Raw genomic sequence first — 23,437 nt, forward strand, 5'->3', positions numbered from 1 at the left:
ATTTCTAAGGGAAGACATGATAAGGGGAAGGAATAGGCTGGCTGATTCTATTTTATTTGTTCAGTCAGTAGAAACGAAAACACTTGTTTTAAGAGTTTACATGATAAACCTGATGTCCAGTAACTTGCCCCTTATACAATATTTTAAAATGCAGGACTGAACAGGAGTGATAATTGAGCAGGTAATTGTTGTTGCTTATTTGTTTACTTGCTCATTGCCAGCACCTGTACTGCAAAGCACTTTAAGAAACACTGTGCGAAGGAAAAAAAAAAAATCTGTAAAATGGATATCTTTTAAGAGTGCAGCAGTAAGTTTTATATCAATGGTAGGAATTGAATGATATTACTAAAAATGGCTTATCAGTTTTTTTCCTTGTTTTGAAGGCTGCTTTAGGGTAAACTGCTTCAATATAAACCATACAATGTAGTCCTAGGATTGCTCCACTCATTCCCATGAAGTATGCATTTAGAATGCAAGATTTCTGCCAAATTTTAGAAGTCTTAGAGGAATGCACTACATTTTTGTAAGATGTGATTCTCATTTGGCCTATTAATAATTCTGGCTGGCTTTTTTTCAGCAGTGAATATGATGAATACAATATTGAAGAAATAAATTAAATTATTTTAAAATTATTATTAAATTTCAGAGCTGGCAGAGATGGTCAATCTCCTCTGAACTGGGCCTGGTGACTGCCTGAAATACAGTCTGTATCCGGCCAAAGTCATGCCATCAGGCTCCCCATCCACCCTCACGCCAAGCTGCCAGAAGATGAGGAATCGTTTGCTTCACTTTGGTAGTTTCTCCTGGTTTTAAAACTTGTGTTTCATTTTGAATCCGCATCTGTCTGGCTTTGCATTTCTGCAATTAGTTCTTTCCTTGTGCCCGTCCCTGCTACAGCATTGATGAGCTGACCCAAGTGAGCCCTCTCCTCCTCTCTTCCCTATTTTCAAGCTGCATGCCAAATTCCAGTATGAATTTTATCAATGCTATACACTAAGATAAAATCACCTCTTGGTTACTTCCTTATTTCATGTCCAGGAATTACCTCAGCCCTTTTGCTGCAGCCATATACTGAGATGCTCGTTAGGTTTTGGCTCTCATATTCTTTACGTTGCCTAAGCGTTATCCCTTTTACATCCTTCACAATGTTCCTACTTTTCAGGAGATAGCTTTTCATACAGTTCTTGCTGGCTGTCTCATTCTTATCACCGTTTACCACACTGACGGGTGCCACATCGCTTCAAGTTGGACTAGAACTGACTTTATATTTACTTTCCAGGCCATTTAGGAAACCCAAGAAGCCCCAAAGGAAACATCAGTTTTCAAAGGTGATTGTCTCACCGACAGCTACTTTGAACTGCTCATCCAGTTCCTGACGCACCGAATCTGTGCTTTATTGCGTTACAATTTTTTTCTCATCATTAACAGGTGGTGCTAAGTCAAGCACCTTCAAAAATTGGTACAGCTATGACATTACCTTCTAACAGCCAAGCCTGTGATCTCATCTCAGGTTTCTCTGATGAGACCTGTTTTTCCATTAGACTTTGTTGACTGGCACGCGTACTATTCGAGTGCTTTATTTAATTGTTAGCCGTTCTTTTGCATCATTACTTTGCTTCGTGTCATCATCTGCTCCTCCCCACAGCTGAAGGTATGAACGCCACGGTGAAGACGGGTGTCCAGCAGGCTGTACAACCCCGTGCGCAACAGGCGATGATCGTTACCACAGAGTCGGTCTGCGGACAGGCTGGCTGCTGTTACACGGATGGCGAGTTGGATGACGATGCCTACGTGATTAAGGAAGCTTTCCGTGATCCAAAGCAGGCTGGTTTTGCTCAGAGAAGCTCATTCCTTTCCCCACCCATGCAATTATCACTGCTTAACTGCAGCTCAGTAGCACTGAAACGGGTGGGCTTTAGGATGTCCCTGAAGACCCCCCTTAGCACCCACGCTTCCTTTCCATGTTCCCGCTATAGGACCTCTTGGAAAATTTGCTGGCTGATCAGCCAGTTAAGTACAAAACCTTTTTCTTATTGTTCCTGCTGTGACTGCCCTGCAGCCAGCACACTGCGAGATCTCACCGGGGATCGGCGTGCACATCGCTCTCGCTCAGAACAGAGTCCGAGGGAACCTACGGTGCCGCCGACTTCCCCATCTCCTGCTGCCCCACGCAGCAGCAAGTCATGCGGGTGGAAAGTTTCATCCTTTATACACCCTGGGAAGGAAACAGAGACCTGCCGGGTCTGTACTTGAACCTGCCCACTTCTGTATTTGAAAACATTGGCATGATTGTTTAAACAAGGTTTGCCGAGGACTGATATTAATCTAGGTAGGTTAAGATCGTATGGGTCCCTTTTTTACTTTTTTTTTTTTTTTTGACATAGTCTTACCAGTTCTGCCTTCCTCTGGAATTTCCCTCGTCTGCCAGCATGTGTTTTAAATGAGCGCTTCTGCTTTTTTTAATGTTTTCATTCTTAACACTGTTCCATCTAGTAAACACACTTTTGGGGGAGGGAGGTATTAGCTTTTTTTAACTATGGCACTTTAAAACCTCTTCACTTTTATAAAGCTCTTCTTAGAGAAGTCCTAATTATGAGTTCCACTTTTCTTTGTAAGCAAAAAGTTTTCCTCCTTTGTGAAATCAGCTTGTTAGCTAGTACTGTGATCAGAGGGATGGAGCACCTCTCCAGTGAGGACAGGCCGAGAGAGTTGGGGTTGTTCAGCCTGGAGAAGAGAAGGCTCCGGGGAGACCTTACAGCAGCCTGCCAGTACCTGAAGTGGACCTACGGGAAAGCCAGAGAGGGACTTTTTACAAGGGCCTGTAGTGATAGGACAAGGGGCAATGGTTTTAAACTAAAAGAGGGGAGATTCAGACTAGATAATAAGGCAGAAATTTTTTACAGTGAGGGTGGTGAGACACTGGCCGAGGTTGGCCAGAGAGGTGGTAGATGTCCCGTCCCTGCAAACATTCCCAGGTCAGGTTGGACGGGGCTCTGAGCAACCTGATCCACTTGAAGATGTCCCTGCCCATTGCAGGGGGTTTGGACTAAATCAGCTTTAAAGGTCCCTTCCAACCCAAACCATTCTATGATTCTACTAACTGGTAATGTTCTTTTTCTGCCCATGTTTATGTCCCTGATGCCTAGGAACGCATCTCCAATGCTATGATTCTTTTTAAGCACTGACTCCAGAGCAGGATTGCCTCATGCTGTGTGCTCCACCGTTTGTTTTAAGAAACGAAAGATGGGGCACTCCTGAAATACAGCTGATAGTTCACAGCTGGTCTCCAGGTCCTCCAATACAGACTTTCTAGATGGACTGTCACACCATCTCCACTCCTTCTCAACTGTATGGGCAGAATACAGACAAGTTTCTATGAAGAAATTAAAACTCATTTTCTGGTTTGTTTGGTGGTCTTTTATTAATCCCCAGCAATGTCCCTTCCCTGGGTTTTACCAGTTAAAATGATGCATTCATGGTTCCCCATGTCTGAGTTTTTAATAATTCTGATACAAGTTACAGTGTGTTCAAAAGACCTTATAGAGTCCCATGTGTACTTTTTCACTATCTTTATGCTTATTGAATAGATTATAGCATGGTATTTTTATATTCCAGCCATTCAAATTGTCCATGCAAGCTTCAGAAATGCTCTCATAGCACATTTCTTCTCATTAGTGATTTTTTTTTATTCCTCTTGCTTATTTATTGCTGCTAATATAAATAAAAAATAACGTAGATGCCCTTGTAATGTATTTATTCTCTCAGTACCCTCTTCTGATTACACCTTGGCTGCCAACCTGGAGGACTAATCCTCGTAAATAAAACCTTCAGACCACCTGGTAGAATGCGAACAAATGCTCCGCAAAGCCCTGACTTTGCATTTGTAGCGGCTGAGGACCCAACAATTCATATTGTGTACGTTCTCCTGGGGCCTCTCCCCAGAAGAAGGGGGCTACCACCATGGTGCTCTGCACTGGCCCTGAGCCCCAGTAGCCAAACATCCCAGCATCCCCCCCCAGGATTGAGGAGTGGGATTGTGGATTAACGCTGAAAGAAGTTACACCATCATCTGTCTCTTTCTTCTTCATTGCTTTGAGATTCTGTGTAGTTTCTGTGGGATGCCAATCTATTTGTTCTACTGGGTCAACGAGAGAAATTTCCATATCTTCCAGTCCTGGGGAATCTTGCTGTTATATATGCTGCACTTCTGCCCCGAAATAAGTAGTGCAACAGATTCTGTCTTCATGGTCTTTGCTGTAAGTTCTGAATAACTTAAATTCACATTAAAGGCTTGTGGGAAATGAAATGGTGTGTGATAATAGTTACAGTCAGTCAAACATGGGAATACTTGGGCTGAAGCTACGCCTGACAAAAGGCGTTCTTGTGGATGACAACGTTTGCCTCATGTACATATTTTACATCTTAAATGTTTTATTTCCTGTAATAAATATGGCACATCCACATATCATTTTGAGTAACGTTGTCAGAGAACACAAGAATTATTATTATTATAGCTTAATTATTAATACAGCAGGAACTGCAGCAACTTGGATGGGTGGCTCCAAAAACATACACTAATCAGTCAAGCATATTCAAGATAATGGCCAATTTGTCCAAAACTGAGGCACCTGGAGAAAAATTTTAGGTATGAATATGTGAGCAAAAACTTAAAAAAAGAGAGGGGGGAGAAACCGAGGAAAAAGTCTTACTTCCTCCTCATTCTTAGCCCAGATCATTATTCCCTCTCCTTTTCTTCTTTTCCTAAGGAATGGCAGAATTGCAATAAATTAATAACGCATTTACCCAATTGCTTCTTTTGAGTCCTTCCCCACACCCCCAACCTCCAGCATCTCTCTTTCTCTGAGCTTGCTCTAAGCACGCTGAGCACTCCGTCTTGCCCTTAAGTTTCATTCTTGCTCCCGCCCTAGTGTTCCTTTACTAAAGGGTTTGAGGGATGTTCATTCCAGGGAGAGCAGGAGAACACCAAACAGAATATTTAGAGCCCGAACAGAGCCTTTGCTCCTGCAAGCAAAAACGCCCAGAGCAGGGGGTGAATGACTGGTGGAGCAGCATGCTGCTTGCTGTTCTCAGCATGAGTCCAGGATGCTGCTTGTCAGCAAGGAGATCTATCAGGATCCCATGGGGATGGTATTCGGCACTGCCATATGTGCCGCGGTGTGTGGTTGAAAAAGATAATGTGAGGTGGCAAAGGATTCAGAACCGCTTATCCCGAGGGGGAATAGCATTTACAGACAATTCCTCTTCAACATGGAGAACTAACTTTTAAAAAATAATCTTTTTCTTTAAAAGAAAAAATAACAGTTGTCCCTTGCTGGCATTGTTTCTTAGCTAAAGATCAGATTCTATGTTTTACTTGTTTCTACAAATCAGAAGAAATTTTCACGCTGCACAAAGCCTCCAAGGACATTACTGAACCTGTCACGTACATCCCCATGGGTACATGGAGGCTCTCAGCAGCGAGTGAGTGGGTAAAACATGTTCAGAAAAGTCCCTTTGGGTCAAGGCTCTTTCTGATTTATTTGTTCTTTTCTCTTCAGGTTCACATGCTTTGCTCTTCATCTTTATTCTTCATCTTCAGAACCTGAATAGTCGTCTTTCTTTTTGGAGCAGACCACACCTTTTTACTACATTGACATTTCTTAACATGTGCTTACTGAATTACCATGAGTTAAGCAACCCAAAGTATTGATCTCACCCTAGATAAATATACCTACTGCATTTTTGATAGGAAGGTTGATGGCCATTTGGTAAGTGTTCACCATCTCTCCCTCAAGACTGGACTTTTGTATCAGTCATGTTAGAAGCACAAATACACACATTCAATTCTGAGCATCTCTCTTTCCTGCCAGTACTGAGATGATATTACTAACTTCATTTTAAGTGGTTTTTGATGTTGTTGTTGTTGTTGTTTTTCCCCTGTTCTAACTTCTTGCTTTTATGGACATCTGTACAGTTTCAAGGAGTCATTTGATCTTACACAACTGTACATTATTTGGCTGAGATTTCATACTACCATTCTTTTCCAAGTAAATCTAATAAAATCAAAGCATTTTACTGCAACTGTGACAAATTATGCTCAGAAATATTCTCCAAGGGAAAAAAATTGCAAATATAAGACTGACATGATCTGCAAAACAATTGCCACCTTTATAATTTACAGGAAATTCATAATTATCCTAGAAATCAGTTGAGTCTTGTCAATGGCATAAGAGGTGTTCACGCTGTTGTAGGTTTGACCAAGTAGAGCATCTCCTCTGCACTGCTACTACCTGCACTTAAGTTTACACTGGAATTAAGACATCTAATAATTTTAGGAGATCTAATAATGCAAGCTGAAAGAAGCACATGACTTTCATTTTCAGAGATGACACTGCCTGCGATGTAAAAGTCTTGAGTAAAGTCTGACCAAGAACGATAAAAGGTAATGGCAAAGGATACAATGGTGCTATTCATTTTGGTATAATAACATACAGGGCATTGTAGTTTCTTTGTGAAATAGAAAATACATCTCAAAAGGCATATTTTCATGCAGATGTAATCAGCAACATAGTTAAAACAGAAGGTCTGTAAAAGTATTTTTAGGAAGCTATGTAAAAAGGGGAAGCACATCAAATAAAATGAAAAAGAGGCATGCTCTTCTCAAATATGCTGAAGTAAAATAAACACTTCCCAAATTAAATTAACACTATTAAAATAAAGTAACTTGAAAACTATCACAGATAGTTAGTTAAACCTGCAGATTTTAGTAAATCATGCATATCAGATTACAGTGAAATGTGACACTTCAGGTAGCTTTGACAGAATTTTCTGTTCTCAGCCACATTGGCCTTTTAATTTCATTTAGTACTGTTGGCTGAAGGTTTGGAAGGCAGAGGATTCTTGGAGAAATAGTCTGCCAGAATTGAGCTTCAGTCGGTGTCTTATGCTTTGCTGTGCCCCCTGTCAGAAAAACAATGCTCACCGTTACGCTGTCAGGCGCATTCAGCACAGGGACTTCATACAGGATGTCTCTTCTGTAGCCCTTTTCAAAGCTTCATCTCTCTTTCTCACTAGAAGACAGCCTATATTTCCATCACAGTGTTCAGTATAGTAATGAAAAATCACCCATGTGGAAAATACCCTTTTACAGCAAGAAGATGTAACTGATATATGGATCATTTCTATGCAAAGGAGAACTGAAAAGTACAAATCAGGCATATTCTTCAGTATAGCCCTGTGTATTTAGTACATAGAACCTGCTTTTGCTGAAAACCGCTACAAGAACAGGAAGTTTTTTTGCGAACGGTTTTCAAGAAAGCCTTCCACAGAGCCCTGTGTCTCAGCAGATGCATTTGCCACCAGTTACCCAGGAAAGCCTCAACCTGCTGGGCCCTGCAAGCAGCTTGTGCTCATGAGCATCGATTTCCATTGTCTCTGGCAACCTTAATCCAAAGCCAATCTTACCTCCTTCTTCTATTCAGCCTGAGAGAAGAACTAACACGCCAGTCAGCTTTACTGCCTGTATGCAGAAGGCATGAGTGACAGAAGCCAGCTTTCCAGCAAGACAGTATTTTTATAGTAACGTGCTGAAACCACTTCTGTGCTAATAAAACTGGGAATTTACTTAAAGAAAAGATACTCCTGAAGATTGTGTCCGCATTGATTTCCACCTTGACCCATTTCCTTTATTTACATCTGGATAAAATAAAAAGGTTTACTTTATTTACATCTGGAGAAAATAAAAACAATCCATTTTGTATGTGAATGTAACGCTGTTCAGTAATGAGGCTTCTTGCTTCAGGAAATCTGATCTTTGTTCTCTTGGATGCATTCGCTGTTCTTTACTCTTTCTCACACAAGAGAACATGAATAGCATCTGACAGAGAAAAAAGGAAATTGCGCTATGATGCCTTTTCATAAGCATTAATTTTCTTACCACTAAATGATCACTAGAGAGAAGTTACGCTGCAGTAGTTTGGCTTGGATTGTGAGGATTGCTTTTAATTAAGGAATGATACCCCATTTTCCAAGGCAGTTATCTAGTTCTTGAGTGTATGAAATGCCACCAGTACAATCAAGGAACTCAACAGAAGAACACTTTTCTTGTGCCTTTTTCATCGCCTCCTCTCACATCTCTGTTGGAAAGCATCTTATTACGGCCTGTTTTTTTGCAAACATGTAGAGTCTCACGGAACTTAGTTCACATGCATAGGGCTGCTGAAGGTGGAACAAAACCAGCGCTCGTGACGTCCACGGTCTGTTTGTCAGAGGCTTTGCTCTCCTGCTCACAGGGAGGTGCTCGGTGGGTACACTTGAAAGCCTTAAAATGACATTTAAATGCAAATTCATCCCCGCCAGTAAATCTCACCGAGGGTTTACCTCAGTTTCTATGGTAAAGCTGTTTGTTACGCTCGGGCCTGGACCGCCCCCCCCCCCCCCGCCGCCTGCCTCATCGCTCCCCTCACGACGTCTTTTGGCGGACCGGCGGGTATTTTGGGGAAACACGCGGGGCCAGACCTGAGGAGAAACTCCCTCCCGCCCCACGGCGGACCTCCGCAGCCAGCTGCCCCCGGCCCAGCCGCCTTTTACGGGCAAAAGAAAAACAAACAAACAAAAAAACCCAAACAAAAAACCCCACCCGCTGCCGCAACCGGCCCGGCCCAACCCGCCCCGCCCGCGGCAGCGGCCTGAGGCGCAGGTGCCACCTCCCCCCCCCGCCGCCCCGCCCTCCGACGCAGGCCCCGCCCCTCCCCTCTCACGCCCCGCCCCCTCCCCTCCGCCGCTCTTGGGCGGGGCCTTCTCTCCGCCGTGGCGGTGTCCGCCCCTCTCATTGGTTCGGCGGCGTGAGGGAGGCGGGGGGGGGTCTGTGCGCGTGACCGAGCCGCGCGTGACGTAGGAGGAAGAAGACGCCATTAGGGGCAGCGGCGCCGTCGGCGGAGGGGGGTGTCGTGGTTCTCGGCGTCTTTTCCCTCAGCTCCGTTCCTCCGGTGGTGCCTTCCTCTCTCCTTCCCCGCATCCTCTCTCGCTCCCCGCTCCCGCTAGTCTCCGTCCCGGTGGGCGGCGGCGCCCCGCGGCCGCGTTGCGGACCGTTGATGTGAGGCGGCGGCGGCGGCGGCGGACGGCGGGGCGCGGATGGCGGCGGGGGCCGGCGCGGCGGCCGGGGGCCGCAGTTTTTCCTTCAAGGTGGTTTTGCTCGGGGAGGGTTGCGTGGGAAAGACCTCCCTGGTGCTACGCTACTGCGAGAACAAGTTCAACGATAAACACATCACCACCCTGCAGGTGCGGGCCGGGCCGGGCGGGGAGCCCCTGCCCCGAGCTACCGGGGACGGGGTTGTGTTGGGCGGGGAGGATCCGCTGCTCTTCTCCCCTTCCCTGGTGCACTTTCGAGGGTTGTTGGCCGGTGCCAGCCCGCCCGTGGCCGGAGCGACCCGCTGCCGCTCTTTAAATGGTGGCTGTCCCCTGCCGAGTTTGCTGGAAGGTGGTTTTCTGGGTTCTTTTTACGCCTCGGGCTTAAGCTTTCGGTACTTAAAAGGCCTCGCTTCTATTTTGAATGCTAACTGCTCGTTTTTTCCAGTTATGTGTATGAATGTCTTCGTTTGAATTTTGGGAAGTATTGTTTGAAAGTAATGTTCCTGTCATCATTGGTAGCGGACTGATGACTAAGTGTTTCGTACGTGCTGCGTTTCTGTTAATGATAGTCTTCCTCATGCTCTCAAATCCTAACCCTTGAACTACCTAAATACTACTGTTCAAAGAGAACAGGTTTCACAAAATGGTCTTTCAGATTAAGGTTTATAATTCAATAACGGAAAAGATTCTTAAGGCTTACTTGTTTGTCACGTTATCTCCCTGAATTTTGGCCTGGTTCTCAGTGGGTTGTATGTTAAGTCTTTTGGGATGTCTCTGCTTGCTTAACCTTTTTATTTGCAGTTATTCCAGTTGCACAGCATCTTTCTTAGCAGTTGTGCGCATGTACGTGAAAGTGTGGTTTTAGCCCTGTAATGTATACTGCTCTTCATATGTTTGTTTTTTTTTAAAAATAAACAAACAAACCCTGCCACCATGTGGGCCACTAGTGGGTTTTGAATTACTGTTGAAGTTCCGTGAAGTACAGAATAAATAGTAGGTGATGCCAAAAAAGAGCTGTAGGGTAGTTGTGCACTATTCCTGCATGTTTAGGGGAAAATTCTTGTGGGCTGGGTATCCGGAAGTATTTAATAGTGAAACTTTCCCTTAAAACCAAAGAAATGTTAGAGGTGCACTAGAAACAATACAGTGAATGTTTCATAAACAGATACTGTTGCTCCATTTTTGCTGTAAGAGCTAAAAAGAACATGTTTTAAACTTCATTACCCTATGCGCATACCCTGCTGTTGGATCAATCTATTGGTAGGGTTACTAGGCATGGTGTGGTATTTATGGTAAGCTGATTGTAGTTCTGATTGCCATAGAGGTAATTAATATTCTCTATGCTACAGAAATGACTAGTAGCTTGTAGGTGTCAGAGCTGCAGTTGTAATTTTCATCTGAAGTGTAGCATTGAGCAAATAATCGTTTAAAGTGCATCAAAATGATTGTGTATAGCTGAATTCTGATATTGAATTCTGATATCCCATGTAGAAAGAGTAGAGCTGAGTAGTTTGTCGTGTGATGCGGCTTGATGGTTTTCTTGTTAACTGTGTTTATTTAGATTTGTAGTGGAAAACCTAAAATTAGAAGCAAAAAGTGAGTTGAAATACAGACTCGGGGTCGCAGATGTCATAAAATGGACCTTTAAATGCCTCCAAAATGTTGACAGGAAAATGTCTCTAGATACGATAGCTTGAGAGCTTTCGGGTTTATCTGTCTGGGGGTGGGGCTGTGTGCTTGTAGAGCAGTGGAAGTACATGATCGCACTTGATACTGAGATTTTGTTTCTCCACTGTGATTAGGTTTCTGGTTGCTACCTGTATCTTTTAACTGACTGCACTGTGTTTCTCAACTTGTTTGCTTTTCTGTTCTGAGCCTCCTTAGCCACATATACATCTTGCTGATTGTAAAATACAATGTCAGTTGCTGTTGAATCTTGCTGCACATCATGTGCACTTGTGAAGTATTATCTTTATTATTCTTGTTTTCCTATGTCTTACAGTTCTAGAAGAAAGTTTTAGCAAGTTCTTCCACTAGCAAATTAAAACATCCCTTAAAAAATAGGATAAGAAGAAACTAGGATATCTGATTAATCAATGAAGTGACATTTTTGCAAAACATCTTTTTTTTTAAGATTAAAGGCTTAATCTGGTAAGGCGGCTGTGTTTCATGGCATCAGTTCAAATTATTGCACCAAATTACTTCTGTTCCAATAAAGCCAAAATTAGATAAATACTTAGCTCCTGATTCAGCAAAGGAGCCACAGTGATGAATCATATGAAAAGATCAGTAGATACTGAGACAAGAGGTTCTCCATCCATGGTAATCTCTGACTTAGAAAAAAGAAAGTACTGTGTAGTACTCTATTCCAGTATGATTGCAACAAAAAGGGGGGGTGAGACTGTAGCCTTCTGGAAACTTTATTTAATGATGTTGGCTGGTGCTTCCTGCAGTCTGAGCCCGGTGATGGGGGCGAGCACAGGAAGTCTTTAAATTAGTCAGTGTGGTTATCTTTCATCGGATGTATATCTATGCTTTCCTGTCTGAATTCTAACAGTTAAGTATTATTCTCTTGTGAAGTTAACCTGTGTACACCCAAATAGGAGAGTTTTCTTTTGTGCTAGTAACAGAAGGCTTTTAGCAAAAGGGAGCTGTTTCTCTTCTTTCCACGTCCCCCTTCCCTAAATGCTAGCTAGAGGGAAATGGTGAACTGGAACTTCCTGTGAGGTTAAGAGGCTGCTGGGATGTGTTGCTGTAGTTATGTTAGCTTCAAGTCCTCTACTTAAGGTATTGATGACCTGCAAATTGAAATTAAGGTTGCTACTGATTCACATAAGAAAACATTTACCTAAAATAATGTGAAAAAGTTGATGCAAGAAAGGTAGAGTTTTTTTGCAAACAATGAACACAATCCATAACCTGTTGTCAGACCTGGTGGGACAGTTAGAATTGGTTCCCATTGATTGAAATATTGAGGTCAGTGCTTTCATCTTGATAAAGTAATGCTAAGCTATAAATTGATACCAAGAGAACTGTGCTGGAATTACTCCAATAATAAATCTACTGTCAAAATTTATTTTTTTTTAAATTTGGGTAGACACTTTCTGTTAGTTAATTACTCAAGATGAATACAACTTTCGTGTAATAATCTCTCAAATGTGTGGAGAACTGCAAAATATCCAACCCAAGAGAGCTGCTGACGTGGTGCTAATAATCCTATACAGATCCTGATTGCTTTGCTGGACTTGCATAACCTGGAAAAGCTGTCTTGGCCCTCTAAGATAGCTGGGGTGGGGGGAAGACAACACAAGGAGGTTCAGCGCTATATGGGGCGTTGGTATGCCTGGCTTGCCTCTGTTGAAGATGAGGTAGTAGAGGGGTAGGTGATACACATCTGCTTTTATTCAGTGACTTTCAAGAGAATCTTTTCCAGCTGAGTCTTCCTTGTGTTCTACTTGGGCCCCTTTGTCAGTTCCTAACAGGGTCTGATGGATGAGTGAAACTGAGCTCTTAGAAGAAAGAATTAAAAGAAAAGACTTGCTACAGGCACATAAAGAGAATGGAATTTTAGCTCCTCATAATTGCATTATCCTTTTCTTCTAAGTGTGTAAGTAGTCTTCAGACCAGTCATAAGACACTAGAGTAAAAATACCAGAATTAGTAGCTTATGTCAAAGAGATATTTGAGATTACTTATCTTTTGAATTAACTGTGGTCCTATATATTTGTGGGTTTTTGAAAGTCCTAGCAAGAATGAATTGTCATAGTAATGAAAATAATATGGAAAAGAGTTACTGACTGTAAGTCGAGTCATAACTTGGACTTAAATCTGTAGTACTCAATTTGGTAAATTCTTGGGAGATTAGAAACAATGTTGAATCCTCTTCTATGTGTAACTACCTAATGCTGTCAAGACTGTCCTGATTTCAAAGGCTTTGATGCTCTTGGTAGCTGACCTTTTCCTTAAACTAGGCTCCTAAACTATCTCAAAACAGTAGTTAAGGTTCTTCCTTCCATGTTGGGTTCCTCCCAGATTTCTAAAAAATGCATAGTCCTGCTGTTCACCTGATTTGTTTTTTTGCTCTCTAACCTCAGAATGAATGAAGAGTATTAACCTTGCTCTTCCATGAGACAAATAGAACTTGAAGGGGGGGGGGGGGGGGGGTGTTAAAAGGTAGGTGTTAGGTGGTTTGTCTTTGGCATGTTTGCCACTGCGGCTGTAAAAGGCACTTTACTAATGGCAAATATGCCAAACTTGCCCATACTTATTAATTCAAGGATGGAGCCTGCTAACTATATTCTTCAATTATATGAACACAATGAAGACGAATGAAGTGTTTAATCTGTAATATAGTATTGGCTGTTTCTCACAGCATGTTCACAAAAGCTTCTGCTCATTACTAACCATGACTACTTCAAATATGAGGTTCCAGTCTTGTTATTGGGCAAGCTTTTTAGACAAACTTGCTTGTAATCAGGATATCTGATATAGGATATTGTCTCTCCTTTTTTGGTTAGGGGACTAAGTTTGAGTCTGCCTAAAGTCTTAATTAGTACAAATTCATCAAGTTTTAATATAGAGAGCGAGTACAGTAGCCCAATGCTAAATACTCTTGCCAGTGTCCTGTGATTATTTTTTGGGTTTTTTTGTGGGAGACACTAAAAAGCCTTACTTGAATGTATGGGTCTTCTAATACTTGGGTATATAGGAGAAATATTCTACTCTTAGTGTTAAAAGATAGTATTGCTATCAAAGGCTGTAGTGACCTGAAGGACTGTTGATACTTAAGCAAAACTTACCAGTGGGGATAAGCCTCCTTTAATATTTGCTCTGTCAGATAGTAAAGATATCTGTACTATCAATTGGGCTAATGTCTAAAGCCATGATGTTATAACTTTATGGGTACTGAGTTCTGTGGGTTTTTTTAAATATAAATTCTGTTTCTGTGAACGATTTTTCTGCCTTTCGGTCCAGAAACGTGATTCTCAAACACTTACGTGAAACTCATAGCAACTGAGCAGACTTGATTGTCAGTGTTGTGACAAAAGCAAACGGTGCTCAGAAGAGCTTTTTCCTTTGAGATTTACAATAGCATATCAAGTAATGTAGTACAGCAGATCAATAAAATATTGTCAGGTAAGCTTGATTCGTTGTGCCTAACCATACCTTCCTTTAATATGGCCCAAGTGTTGGTGAATTAAAACTTCTGAAGTCACCTCTAAGCTTTTAGCTTTTAAACTCTGGTGTGGTAGAACGAATTATGATATGAAGACTAGATGCTGATTAGATGATCCTTAGGGACAGCTAGCTGAAAGCCATAAACAACTTTCTGCAGAGTTTTTGATTAACGAATTAAAGTTTTCCTGATATTTAAGATTTGCTACTCTGCTGTTACAGAAGTTGGTTAGAGTGTTAAATAGTTTTAACACGCTGTCTGGAACTTTTTCTGAAGATGACTTATGCCACCTCACTGTAGACTGAAGGGGTAGCTTTTTATTAATGCTGTAGTTATGTTGAATACAGTGGTCATAATGATTAGCTCTTTGCTACCTGCTTTTGGATAGTTTCTCATTTTTCTTTCCTCTGGTCTGTCTTTTCTCTGTCTGTTGTTAATCAGACTTTCTGGAAGGCTTTGGGGGAAGGTACAGTTTACTTCAAAAAAAGAAGAAAAGTTTCTTGAATCATTTCACCCTAGGTCATACAGGTGCCAGAGTTGATGTTGGGGAAGTAGCTGAAGAACAGGAGCTGCTCTAGCAGCTGAGTGTTGGATGACTTTAACTGTAATACAGGCAGCACTCCAGAGAGGCACTTTCACAGCAGTTTTGGCCGGTGTAAATTGAACTACCGTGGTCGTCTGTGTGCGTACTGGTTGCTTGTGTAGTTAAGCAGCAAGCTGGTTCAAGCACCTGATCTGGCCCATGACACTTTCCACATACACATGACTTTTAGTTCAATGCCTGGTCAGTGCTTATACAGAGAGCTCATATTGAGCAAAAGTGAACATGTGGCAACAGAATTGTCTGATGTTAACCTGTTACTGCCAGTTTTCAGAACGGGGGGAGCATATTCCTAATGTATCAACTCCTTCAGACCCTGTTCTAGCCTGTTAAACTTGAATTATACCCCTTTTTAGCCACCCAGTTATACACTCGGTAACGGAGGTGGTGGTTGAAAACATGGATCATGCAGGCTTGGAGAAGAACAGACACACTCTTGAGTTACTGAAATTAGACTAGCCTTGCAATATGCTCTGGTCCTGAAAAACATTTTCAGAAGATAATGTAGTGGAATTCTTAGAGCAGCTTGTATGCTTATTCTGAGGCTTTTCTTACCCTGCTACTTGCTTTCCTTCTGTGTTAGCTGAGAAGCAACACAAACCACACCTGCCCTAAAAAAGCCCTCAGAAACAGAAGGGAAGAGTTGTGGGCTCGCTTCATCTAAAGGGAAAAGATACAGACAAGGAGACTTGCAGAATACTAGTGTTCTGAGACTTCTAGCAATAAACTCAAACTATTTTATTTTGTTCTAGTAGCTCACTAACAGTGAACTACTTTGCCTAATTCCTGCAAATTAAAAATCCTGTTAGGCTGGTTCCTACCCAAACTTCATGTATGCTTGTAAAATGATTCAAGTTCAGCTTAGATTTATCAGTGTTGTGAATTCAGACTCTTTCCACACAACTCTCTTATCCTTTCCAAGTCATTCAAAACAACAGCAAAAATATGTAGTAAATGGTTGGCTTAAGCCAAATTTATTTAGAATAGACTCCTGGCAAACTAGTGAAATGACTAACTGGTTTAGTATTGACTCAGCCTTCTGGCTTAAAGAGTATTTTGATCCAAAAATCTGTCTTTTATTGATTCAGATGTTTTTATTAGTAAATTAATCTGAAGTCAAATGAGACATTTGTGTGTAAAACTTAACTTTAATCTGTTTTGCTTTCCAGGCATCTTTTCTTACAAAGAAGCTAAATATTGGTGGGAAAAGAGTAAACCTTGCAATATGGGTACGTTTACTTTCCTATTTTCCCTCCCCTAGCTAAATAGAATATTTTCATGAAAGATTATTTAGGTTTACTAGAACTTAAATGTAAGACACTTCTTAATATAGTAAAATTTCAAAGTATTTGGAGTTTCTTGAAGTATTGTTTGCTTTGTCTTAAATGCTAACAAGTGTATTTTAAATGCAGGATACAGCTGGTCAAGAAAGATTTCATGCATTGGGGCCGATCTACTACAGGGATTCTAATGGCGCTATCCTAGTATATGATATAACAGATGAAGACTCTTTTCAAAAGGTACTGGACAGATTTTTACCTCTGTCAGATGTAAACTGATTGAAAGATAATCTGTGATAAGAGTGTGTAAATGGGAATCTTCTGGTTTTAGCAATAGCAATATATATTACATCTGCAAATTTAGACCATATAATGGAAGTATATCCCTTATTAATATTCTTTTGAAGGCTGACTTTTTCAGTCTACTAAAGTTCTAGCAGAGGTATTCAAAGAACACCAGAGAATTAGATGTGCAAGTTACCTGTGACAGGCTATAAACTTAAACCAGTGCTGTTGTGATAGTATGCAATACTGATCTCTACTGTATAAACCAAATTACTAGAAGATATTAAGTGACATGACTTTTTACAGATCTGAAGTCTGAAATTGCAATACATGATAGTGGAAACACTACTTTTTCAGTGATAATAAATATTTGGACTTCAGATCCTCATCAAAACCTGAAATTTGATGGCTAATTATTTTATAGCAGTATTAGTTGATCAGTCTGAGCAGGTGAGGTTTTTTCAACCCTGTGTCAAATCAGCACTATCACTCTACGATGTTCCAGCTGAAAAAATGGTGACACTCTTTCCTAAGTGAGTTCGTCTCTGGTTAGCTTGTGGCAGAACTAGTAGGACTTCTGTGTAGAGGAGTAAGAAATTGTGCTTTTATGGGCAAGGCTTGGGTTAGCAGTGATAGAAGTAGTGTAAAGGTATAGTTCCACAACAGCTGAAGTATTTTAATAGTCTGATGTAGGGCAAGTAAAGCACTTGTGCTAACAGTTAAACTCTTGCTGCTCATCTGCAGAATTGTGATGACTTGTGAGTCAACTTGGGCTCAGCATGAAAAGGCACTACTTAGTAAAATTCTGTGATATTAAAACATTTATTCTTGGAAAAAAAAGGGAAGGTTAATTTGCAGAAGTTACTGCATAACTACCTCTGTATCATGTATCCTGACTATTTTTAGGTTCTTGAAGTGATTGCTTTTCCTCATGACTTAAATTCCCTTAAAATAGCAGTCCCTAAGTCAATGCAGTGATCATACAACTTCAAAGCATGACAACAGAATTGACAAATACCGTACCATCAGCTGACTCGACACTCTTGTCCTATCTGTTCTCTCAGGAAGCAAACATCTGTTATAATCTAACCTGAACAACTCAGTTCAGGTACCTCTACCTTTAGAGTACCATTTGTGATCTGTCAGTAAGTGCCTGTTGATAAAAGATCTCATGCCTGACCTAAAGTGGCCAATGCAGTGAACTTGTTCTTTGGAGTGGGGCTAACATGAGTGTGGTGAGTTATATTTCTGGAGTAATTGAACCACTTTATCTAAGTCATTTGCTCTTAATTTCAACTGCAAACTAAAACCTGCTGAACAAGAGCCAGGCATAGCCATCTAAAGAATATTTTGTCCATCTGTGTTGTTCCTAGTTTAGAGTAAACAGTTAATGAATGGAATGGGTCAGTTCCGCAGTGCCTGAGCTAGTAGTATATCAAGTGAAAATAAACTTCTGCTCTTTTTGCAGGTAAAAAACTGGGTAAAGGAATTAAGAAAAATGTTGGGAAATGAAATCTGTTTATGTATAGTAGGTAAGTCTTTCTTTTTTAACATGTGATGCTGACAATCAGAAATGTTTCTTTTGATTAATAGCATCTTCTAAACACTCCTTTGACAGCTTGTACATGTGAAGGGGTAAATCTTATGTTAATTTAATATTTAAAATTCAGTTGGAGCTAGAAGTTTCAGTGGTCACATTGAGGAAAATAGGAATTGGTTTTGAAAAACAGCCTGTTTAATGATATACCGTGTCAGAAGTGCATAGTACAGACACCTGCAGACTGCAGTTTAACAAAGAGAAACATAAACCTCAAATGTGTGTTATCCTTCTTGCAAGTATTCAGACGTCTTGTTTTTTTACCGTTCTTAGTGGCATAGACTGGATGCTTGTCTGTTTTCATAATCAAGTGCTTGGGGCGGGGGGGGGGGTGTGTGTGGAGTCTTAAAGCTTGGATATTTCAATGCAAACAGAAATACTGGGTTTAGATTTAAAATCAGATATAGTGATTAAAACACTTCCGGGAGGATAGATGTATGGATGTTCTCCAAAAACTACCTATGCAGCACAGATAAGCTGCTGATGATTTACAAAAGAAAAGCAAAAGGCTAACCTGTCGCTTATATGGTATTTAGCTCTTCTGATCTCTCTAGAGAGGTAGAACTTTATTGCCTGTAAATGCTTGAGCGAAAGGAGATTCTTAAATCATATCATTGTGCTCTAAATTGAGACTTCAGTAAGAGTCAGTCTTTACTGGGACAGCTTGTGAGAAAATGATGGGGTACAATGATTACATGACTGCTTTCTTTTGGGTAATTTTTAGTACGAAGACTTGAAAGATTAACTTGTTTCCAACAGGTAACAAAATAGACTTGGAAAAAGAGAGACATGTTTCAGTGCAAGAAGCAGAAACGTAAGTCACGCCAGTTATTAATAGAAATAGTCATTGCAGAATTATGCTGCAGTAATAAACTTGTGAAGCTGTTAACAACTGGCAGGCATAAACCAGCAGTGCCTTGTTGGGTGCTGTGTTAAGTGTTCTGTTGGTATCAGTCACAGAATGTCCTTACTCACCAAAGTATAACTTGAGAGCTGTGCATGATTAAAGTCAACATTTACAGTTTCAATGCATTTCTAGACATGAAACTTTCTTTATTTCATCTAGTGTTTTTCAACAATCATGGCAGTTTTAACCACATAATTCCCTTTTTACATTAAATCAGCATGTGTAGATTAACTCTGAACTTGGAATAAAACCTCTTGTGATCATGTTTTTGCTTCGTGTAAAGTGGCTTAGAAAGATTGAGTTCTTTAGTACAGTGAAGTTCTGTATCTGCATTCCTACAGGTATGCTGAATCTGTTGGAGCAAAACATTATCATACTTCAGCTAAACAGAACAAAGGAATTGAAGAACTGTTTCTTGACCTTTGTAAAAGTAGGTATTATCTAGCTTTGTTGGTAAAGAGCTCATTCACAAAATGCTCAAGGCTTCAGAATGCTTAAAATGATACAGAGAAGCCTTAATGTAAACTATTACTAAGAACTGACTTCATCTGAGTCTAATTCAAGCCACCTATGTACTGTAACAGCTATGGAAGCTTGATGTATGGATGCTTAAAATATTGCAAATTCATGCTATACTCCAAAAATGTCGTTGTCATTTGTTGGAGCACTGACTGCTGTTTCACTCTGCATGTGTAAATAGTAACATCAAACTTCATGTGACTGGTCTCCCTGTTGCCTGCTTCAAACCCTCTGTTTCAACCTCTTTCAAAAATCTTCTTAAATGATGTTGATTACAAATCATAAACTTGAAGTTGAAATGATGCAAATTTTACACAGCAGTCTAAGCAAATGGCGAAGATCATGGAGTGTAGGATAAACATGTTATAACACAGTCAAGTTGTCCTATTCATTGTGTTCTTATGATACAAGAATTTAAGCAAAACTTCACCTGCATGTCTGAAGAGTAGGTTGGGTTTTTTGGGGGGGGTGTATGGGGTGGTATATGTGGTGTGTGGGGTTTCTTGTTTGTTTTCTTTTTTAACAGAATGTTCTTGATATGGGTGCATAAATCTAGCTTTTGAAGTCACTAACTCCAGAACATCTGAGCATCTAAGGTCTCCCTTAGTCAACAGGAGCTGCTGGATGTTTGGTGCTTTAGGAAGAAGATTTAAGTATGTTCTTGCAGCTGTGCTATGTGATACCTAAGTACTTACTTCTGCATAACGAATAGGAGAACTAGTCTTGCTGAACTTTGTGCATATAACTCAAATAGATTTAAGATCTCAGTCTTGTGTGAAAATGTAGTGGAATGTCATGTAATACATTTCTTCCTTTACAGGAATGATAGAAACTGCTCAAGTGGATGAAAGAGCAAGAGGCAATGGTTCCAGTCAGTCAGGAATAGCAAGGCGAGGTGTACAGATCATTGATGACGAGCCACAAGTACAGAGCAGTGGAGGGTGCTGTTCTTCTGGATAATTATAAAACTGTGCATCACTGCCCTCTCAATATGAAGACTGCCATATTCCAAGTCACGCATTCTTTACCAATGGAGTAATAGAATTAACAGTATTTAAAAATAATCACATGTAACACTGCAGAGACCTTAAGTGCTAAACTAGTGGCGTCTGTGACCAGAGAATTGGCATTTTCTACAGTGGTTAACAAAGCAATTACCAATGGCCTTTTTACATATTTTTCTTTAATGAGGAATAATATGCATGTAGAAAAGACCTACTTAAAGGCTTCATTTATATTCTTTTAAATCAGATCATTATTTAATAACTTATATACATTGTTGTTGGAATGGTATACGTTTTTGCAGCTCTTTGTATTTTGTGGTAGATTGAATTGTATCACTTCTAAAATGCAAATTGATTTTTTTTTTAAATTAGCAGATATCTGAAGTAATATTTTTGCAGGGCCTTCACAAGCCTATAACTGTCAACTACTTTGATATATTCTGTTCATCCTGTATGCCAAGCTGGTAAAATACATTGTAAATTACATATTAAATATTTTATCTGCTTTTACAATTGCAGGTGCAGAAATATGTACATCAGTCTTGTCAGTGATTGTGAAGTGAATAAGTCAGTGAAAGATGCAAGCTTTTCATGTGTACTGTTGAATTGCTCGTTCTATTCCCCCTACCTGAAGACAGCTCTTTTTGGTACATTCATAGCTACAGCATTTTTTAAGACTTTTCTGGTGAGGAGCAGTATTTACAGTACCCCCTTAGTGGGAAGAGAATGCTTCCGTAGACTGCTGTTTAACATTGAGGTATTTGACTCCCAGCTAAAACAGTTGGCGCATGCATATATCTTGCCTCTGCAGTTACTTTGGCCTCTCAGAATATCCCCAGAAAGTCAAAGCAACTTTAGCCCTCATCTGTCTGGTAGCCAATAAACCAGATGCATGGGAAACTCTTAAGCTGCATTAATACATGTGTCCCAAGACAGCATTATAAGCTATTAATGAGCATTCCCCCACCCCCCCCCCCCACCCCCCCCCACGGTATTGGAGGGCTTGAGTGAACAAATGAATTGGCGTTAACTAGAACTGCTTCTGATTTGGAGTGATTAAATGGAAGATATGAAACTTGCCAGATGTAATTGTAACTTTGGGGATACTAGACAGAACAGAATTTAACTCCTGACTTGCTCTTTCTCTTGTAAAGCGTTTTGAAGCCCACTTAAGTTTTGGGAGGAGGGTTTTCACAAAAAAATGTATAAACTACTATCACAAACGAACACAAATGGTGGTAGCTGAAACTTCAAAATGTTTTGTGCTCTGACTTTTTTTACTTAAGTTGTCATGCTTGGAAAAACAGTAAAGGTGATGTCTATGACAAAATAGAATATTCCTTGGCCTTCCTTTCTCTAAAGGGTAGAATTAGTATTGCATATGAATGCACTGAATGGTGTGGGTATGTTCTGATGCACAAAAGGAGTAGTAGTAACTAATCACTCTGATAATGTAAGAGAAGCGTGCTGTCTCCAGTCTGATTTTTATTTTCTCTGAAATAATAGATAGCTTTGATACAGACTGGTCCTGGTGCGTTTTTTCCCTTTCTGCCTAAACTGTGGTGTAGATACTTTCTCTTAAGCTACTATTGCTGTGCTCTTCTGACATTATTGTATGCATAATGGACAAAGGTGACCTGTTCATGCTAATGAAGATAAAGTTTCTTGACTGCATAGAGCTTTGGTGTGAATCTAAAATTCATGATTAGATGTGTGTATATGCAGCAACACTATTAAATTAACATTCTCATATCCAACTTAACAGTGAGCCTTACCAAAGTTGAAAAAATGGTCAGTTGGATCTAAACCCAGTAACTTCAAATCCATACAGTTAGATGAAAGTCAGTCTTGTAAGTGATACAATATTGATAAGAGGAATGAAATTGGTAAGACTATGTTCAAGACTGGAATCTCCTCATAATAAGAGTTCCAGATTGTTTTAATTAAAATTTTGTGGGTTTTTTGCAGAGATAGAAAAAAAAAAAAACCAACCCAACCACAACTAGACTTGATCAGCAGATGAGTCACAGGGGCTTACTTACACCAGAGCATATGTCTTCTTGCCAGAGCAGAGCTTTCTCCACTTCGTTGGACAGATACAGTTCTGGTCTGGAAATTAATAGTATGTGTGTACCCAAGAGAATGTTATGTTTGACTGCTTTGAAGTAGAAGCAGTGTGTAGAATATAACTTTCTGCCTGCAGCTAAATAGTTTTTCTTTAGTGTATTCTGTGATAAGGGCATTCTGTGTGACTTCTACCAATTACAAAACTAACAAAGTGATGTTGATGGTAACTAACCCTTAAGTCTCTTAGAAAACTAAAACCATTACTACTGAAAACTTTGGTGGGAGTAAGGGAGCCCACAATTTTGTATGATTATAAAGGTTCTGGTTGCTATTAGCAAAAATTTTTTAAAATAAATTCTCAGAAGTTACTTTTCTTTCTTAAGCTACAGCATGAAAAATACTCTCTGGAAACCTCCTTGTCTAAGCTGCAGTTTGGTCGGACTTTACTTAAGGAACTTAAAACCCGTGCTTAGCAGAGTATCATTATGTTACCTTACAAAAGTAGTATAGCTTCATGAAGTCAGGAGAGTTGGTTTCCAAGACACAAGTAAAAACTTTTATGGATTGTTTAGACTGATTAATGTAAAACTTCAGCTGTTCGTTGTTAGCAGACAAAACATGAGAGTTCCAGGAAAAAGCATCTTTGCTGAAGATATCTAGGGTGTTCTTTGAATTAACTGTATAGGAAAGCACAGATAGCTTGGCTTTCTATATTTGAGCAGGATCTTACTCAAGTAACCTGGTGTTACCACTGTGTGGCTTGGTTTTCAAGAGTGGTGCATTTGCTGGCATCTATCTAGATTGCCTGGTTTGTATGTCTTAAGGAAAACTGTTTTCTTGTTGCGAACTTCTGTTGCTGGAAAACAAGTAAG

General features: G+C 40.3%; 1 protein-coding gene across 1 annotated transcript; it reads left to right on the forward strand.

Annotated features, from left to right (window-relative positions):
* Window positions 1–9,106: 9,106 nt before the first annotated feature.
* On the forward strand, window positions 9,107–21,833 carry RAB21 (RAB21, member RAS oncogene family). Its single transcript, XM_049792079.1, has 7 exons — window positions 9,107–9,279; window positions 16,076–16,135; window positions 16,319–16,426; window positions 17,940–18,003; window positions 18,828–18,882; window positions 19,317–19,405; window positions 20,315–21,833. Exons 1-7 carry the CDS (start codon window positions 9,133–9,135, stop codon window positions 20,452–20,454), a joined length of 663 nt encoding a protein of 220 aa, XP_049648036.1. The 5' UTR covers window positions 9,107–9,132; the 3' UTR covers window positions 20,455–21,833.
* The last annotated feature ends 1,604 nt before the right edge of the window (window positions 21,834–23,437 follow it).

The sequence above is a fragment of the Accipiter gentilis genome, chromosome 34 (assembly GCF_929443795.1).
Source record: "Accipiter gentilis chromosome 34, bAccGen1.1, whole genome shotgun sequence".
NCBI lineage: Eukaryota > Metazoa > Chordata > Aves > Accipitriformes > Accipitridae > Astur > Astur gentilis.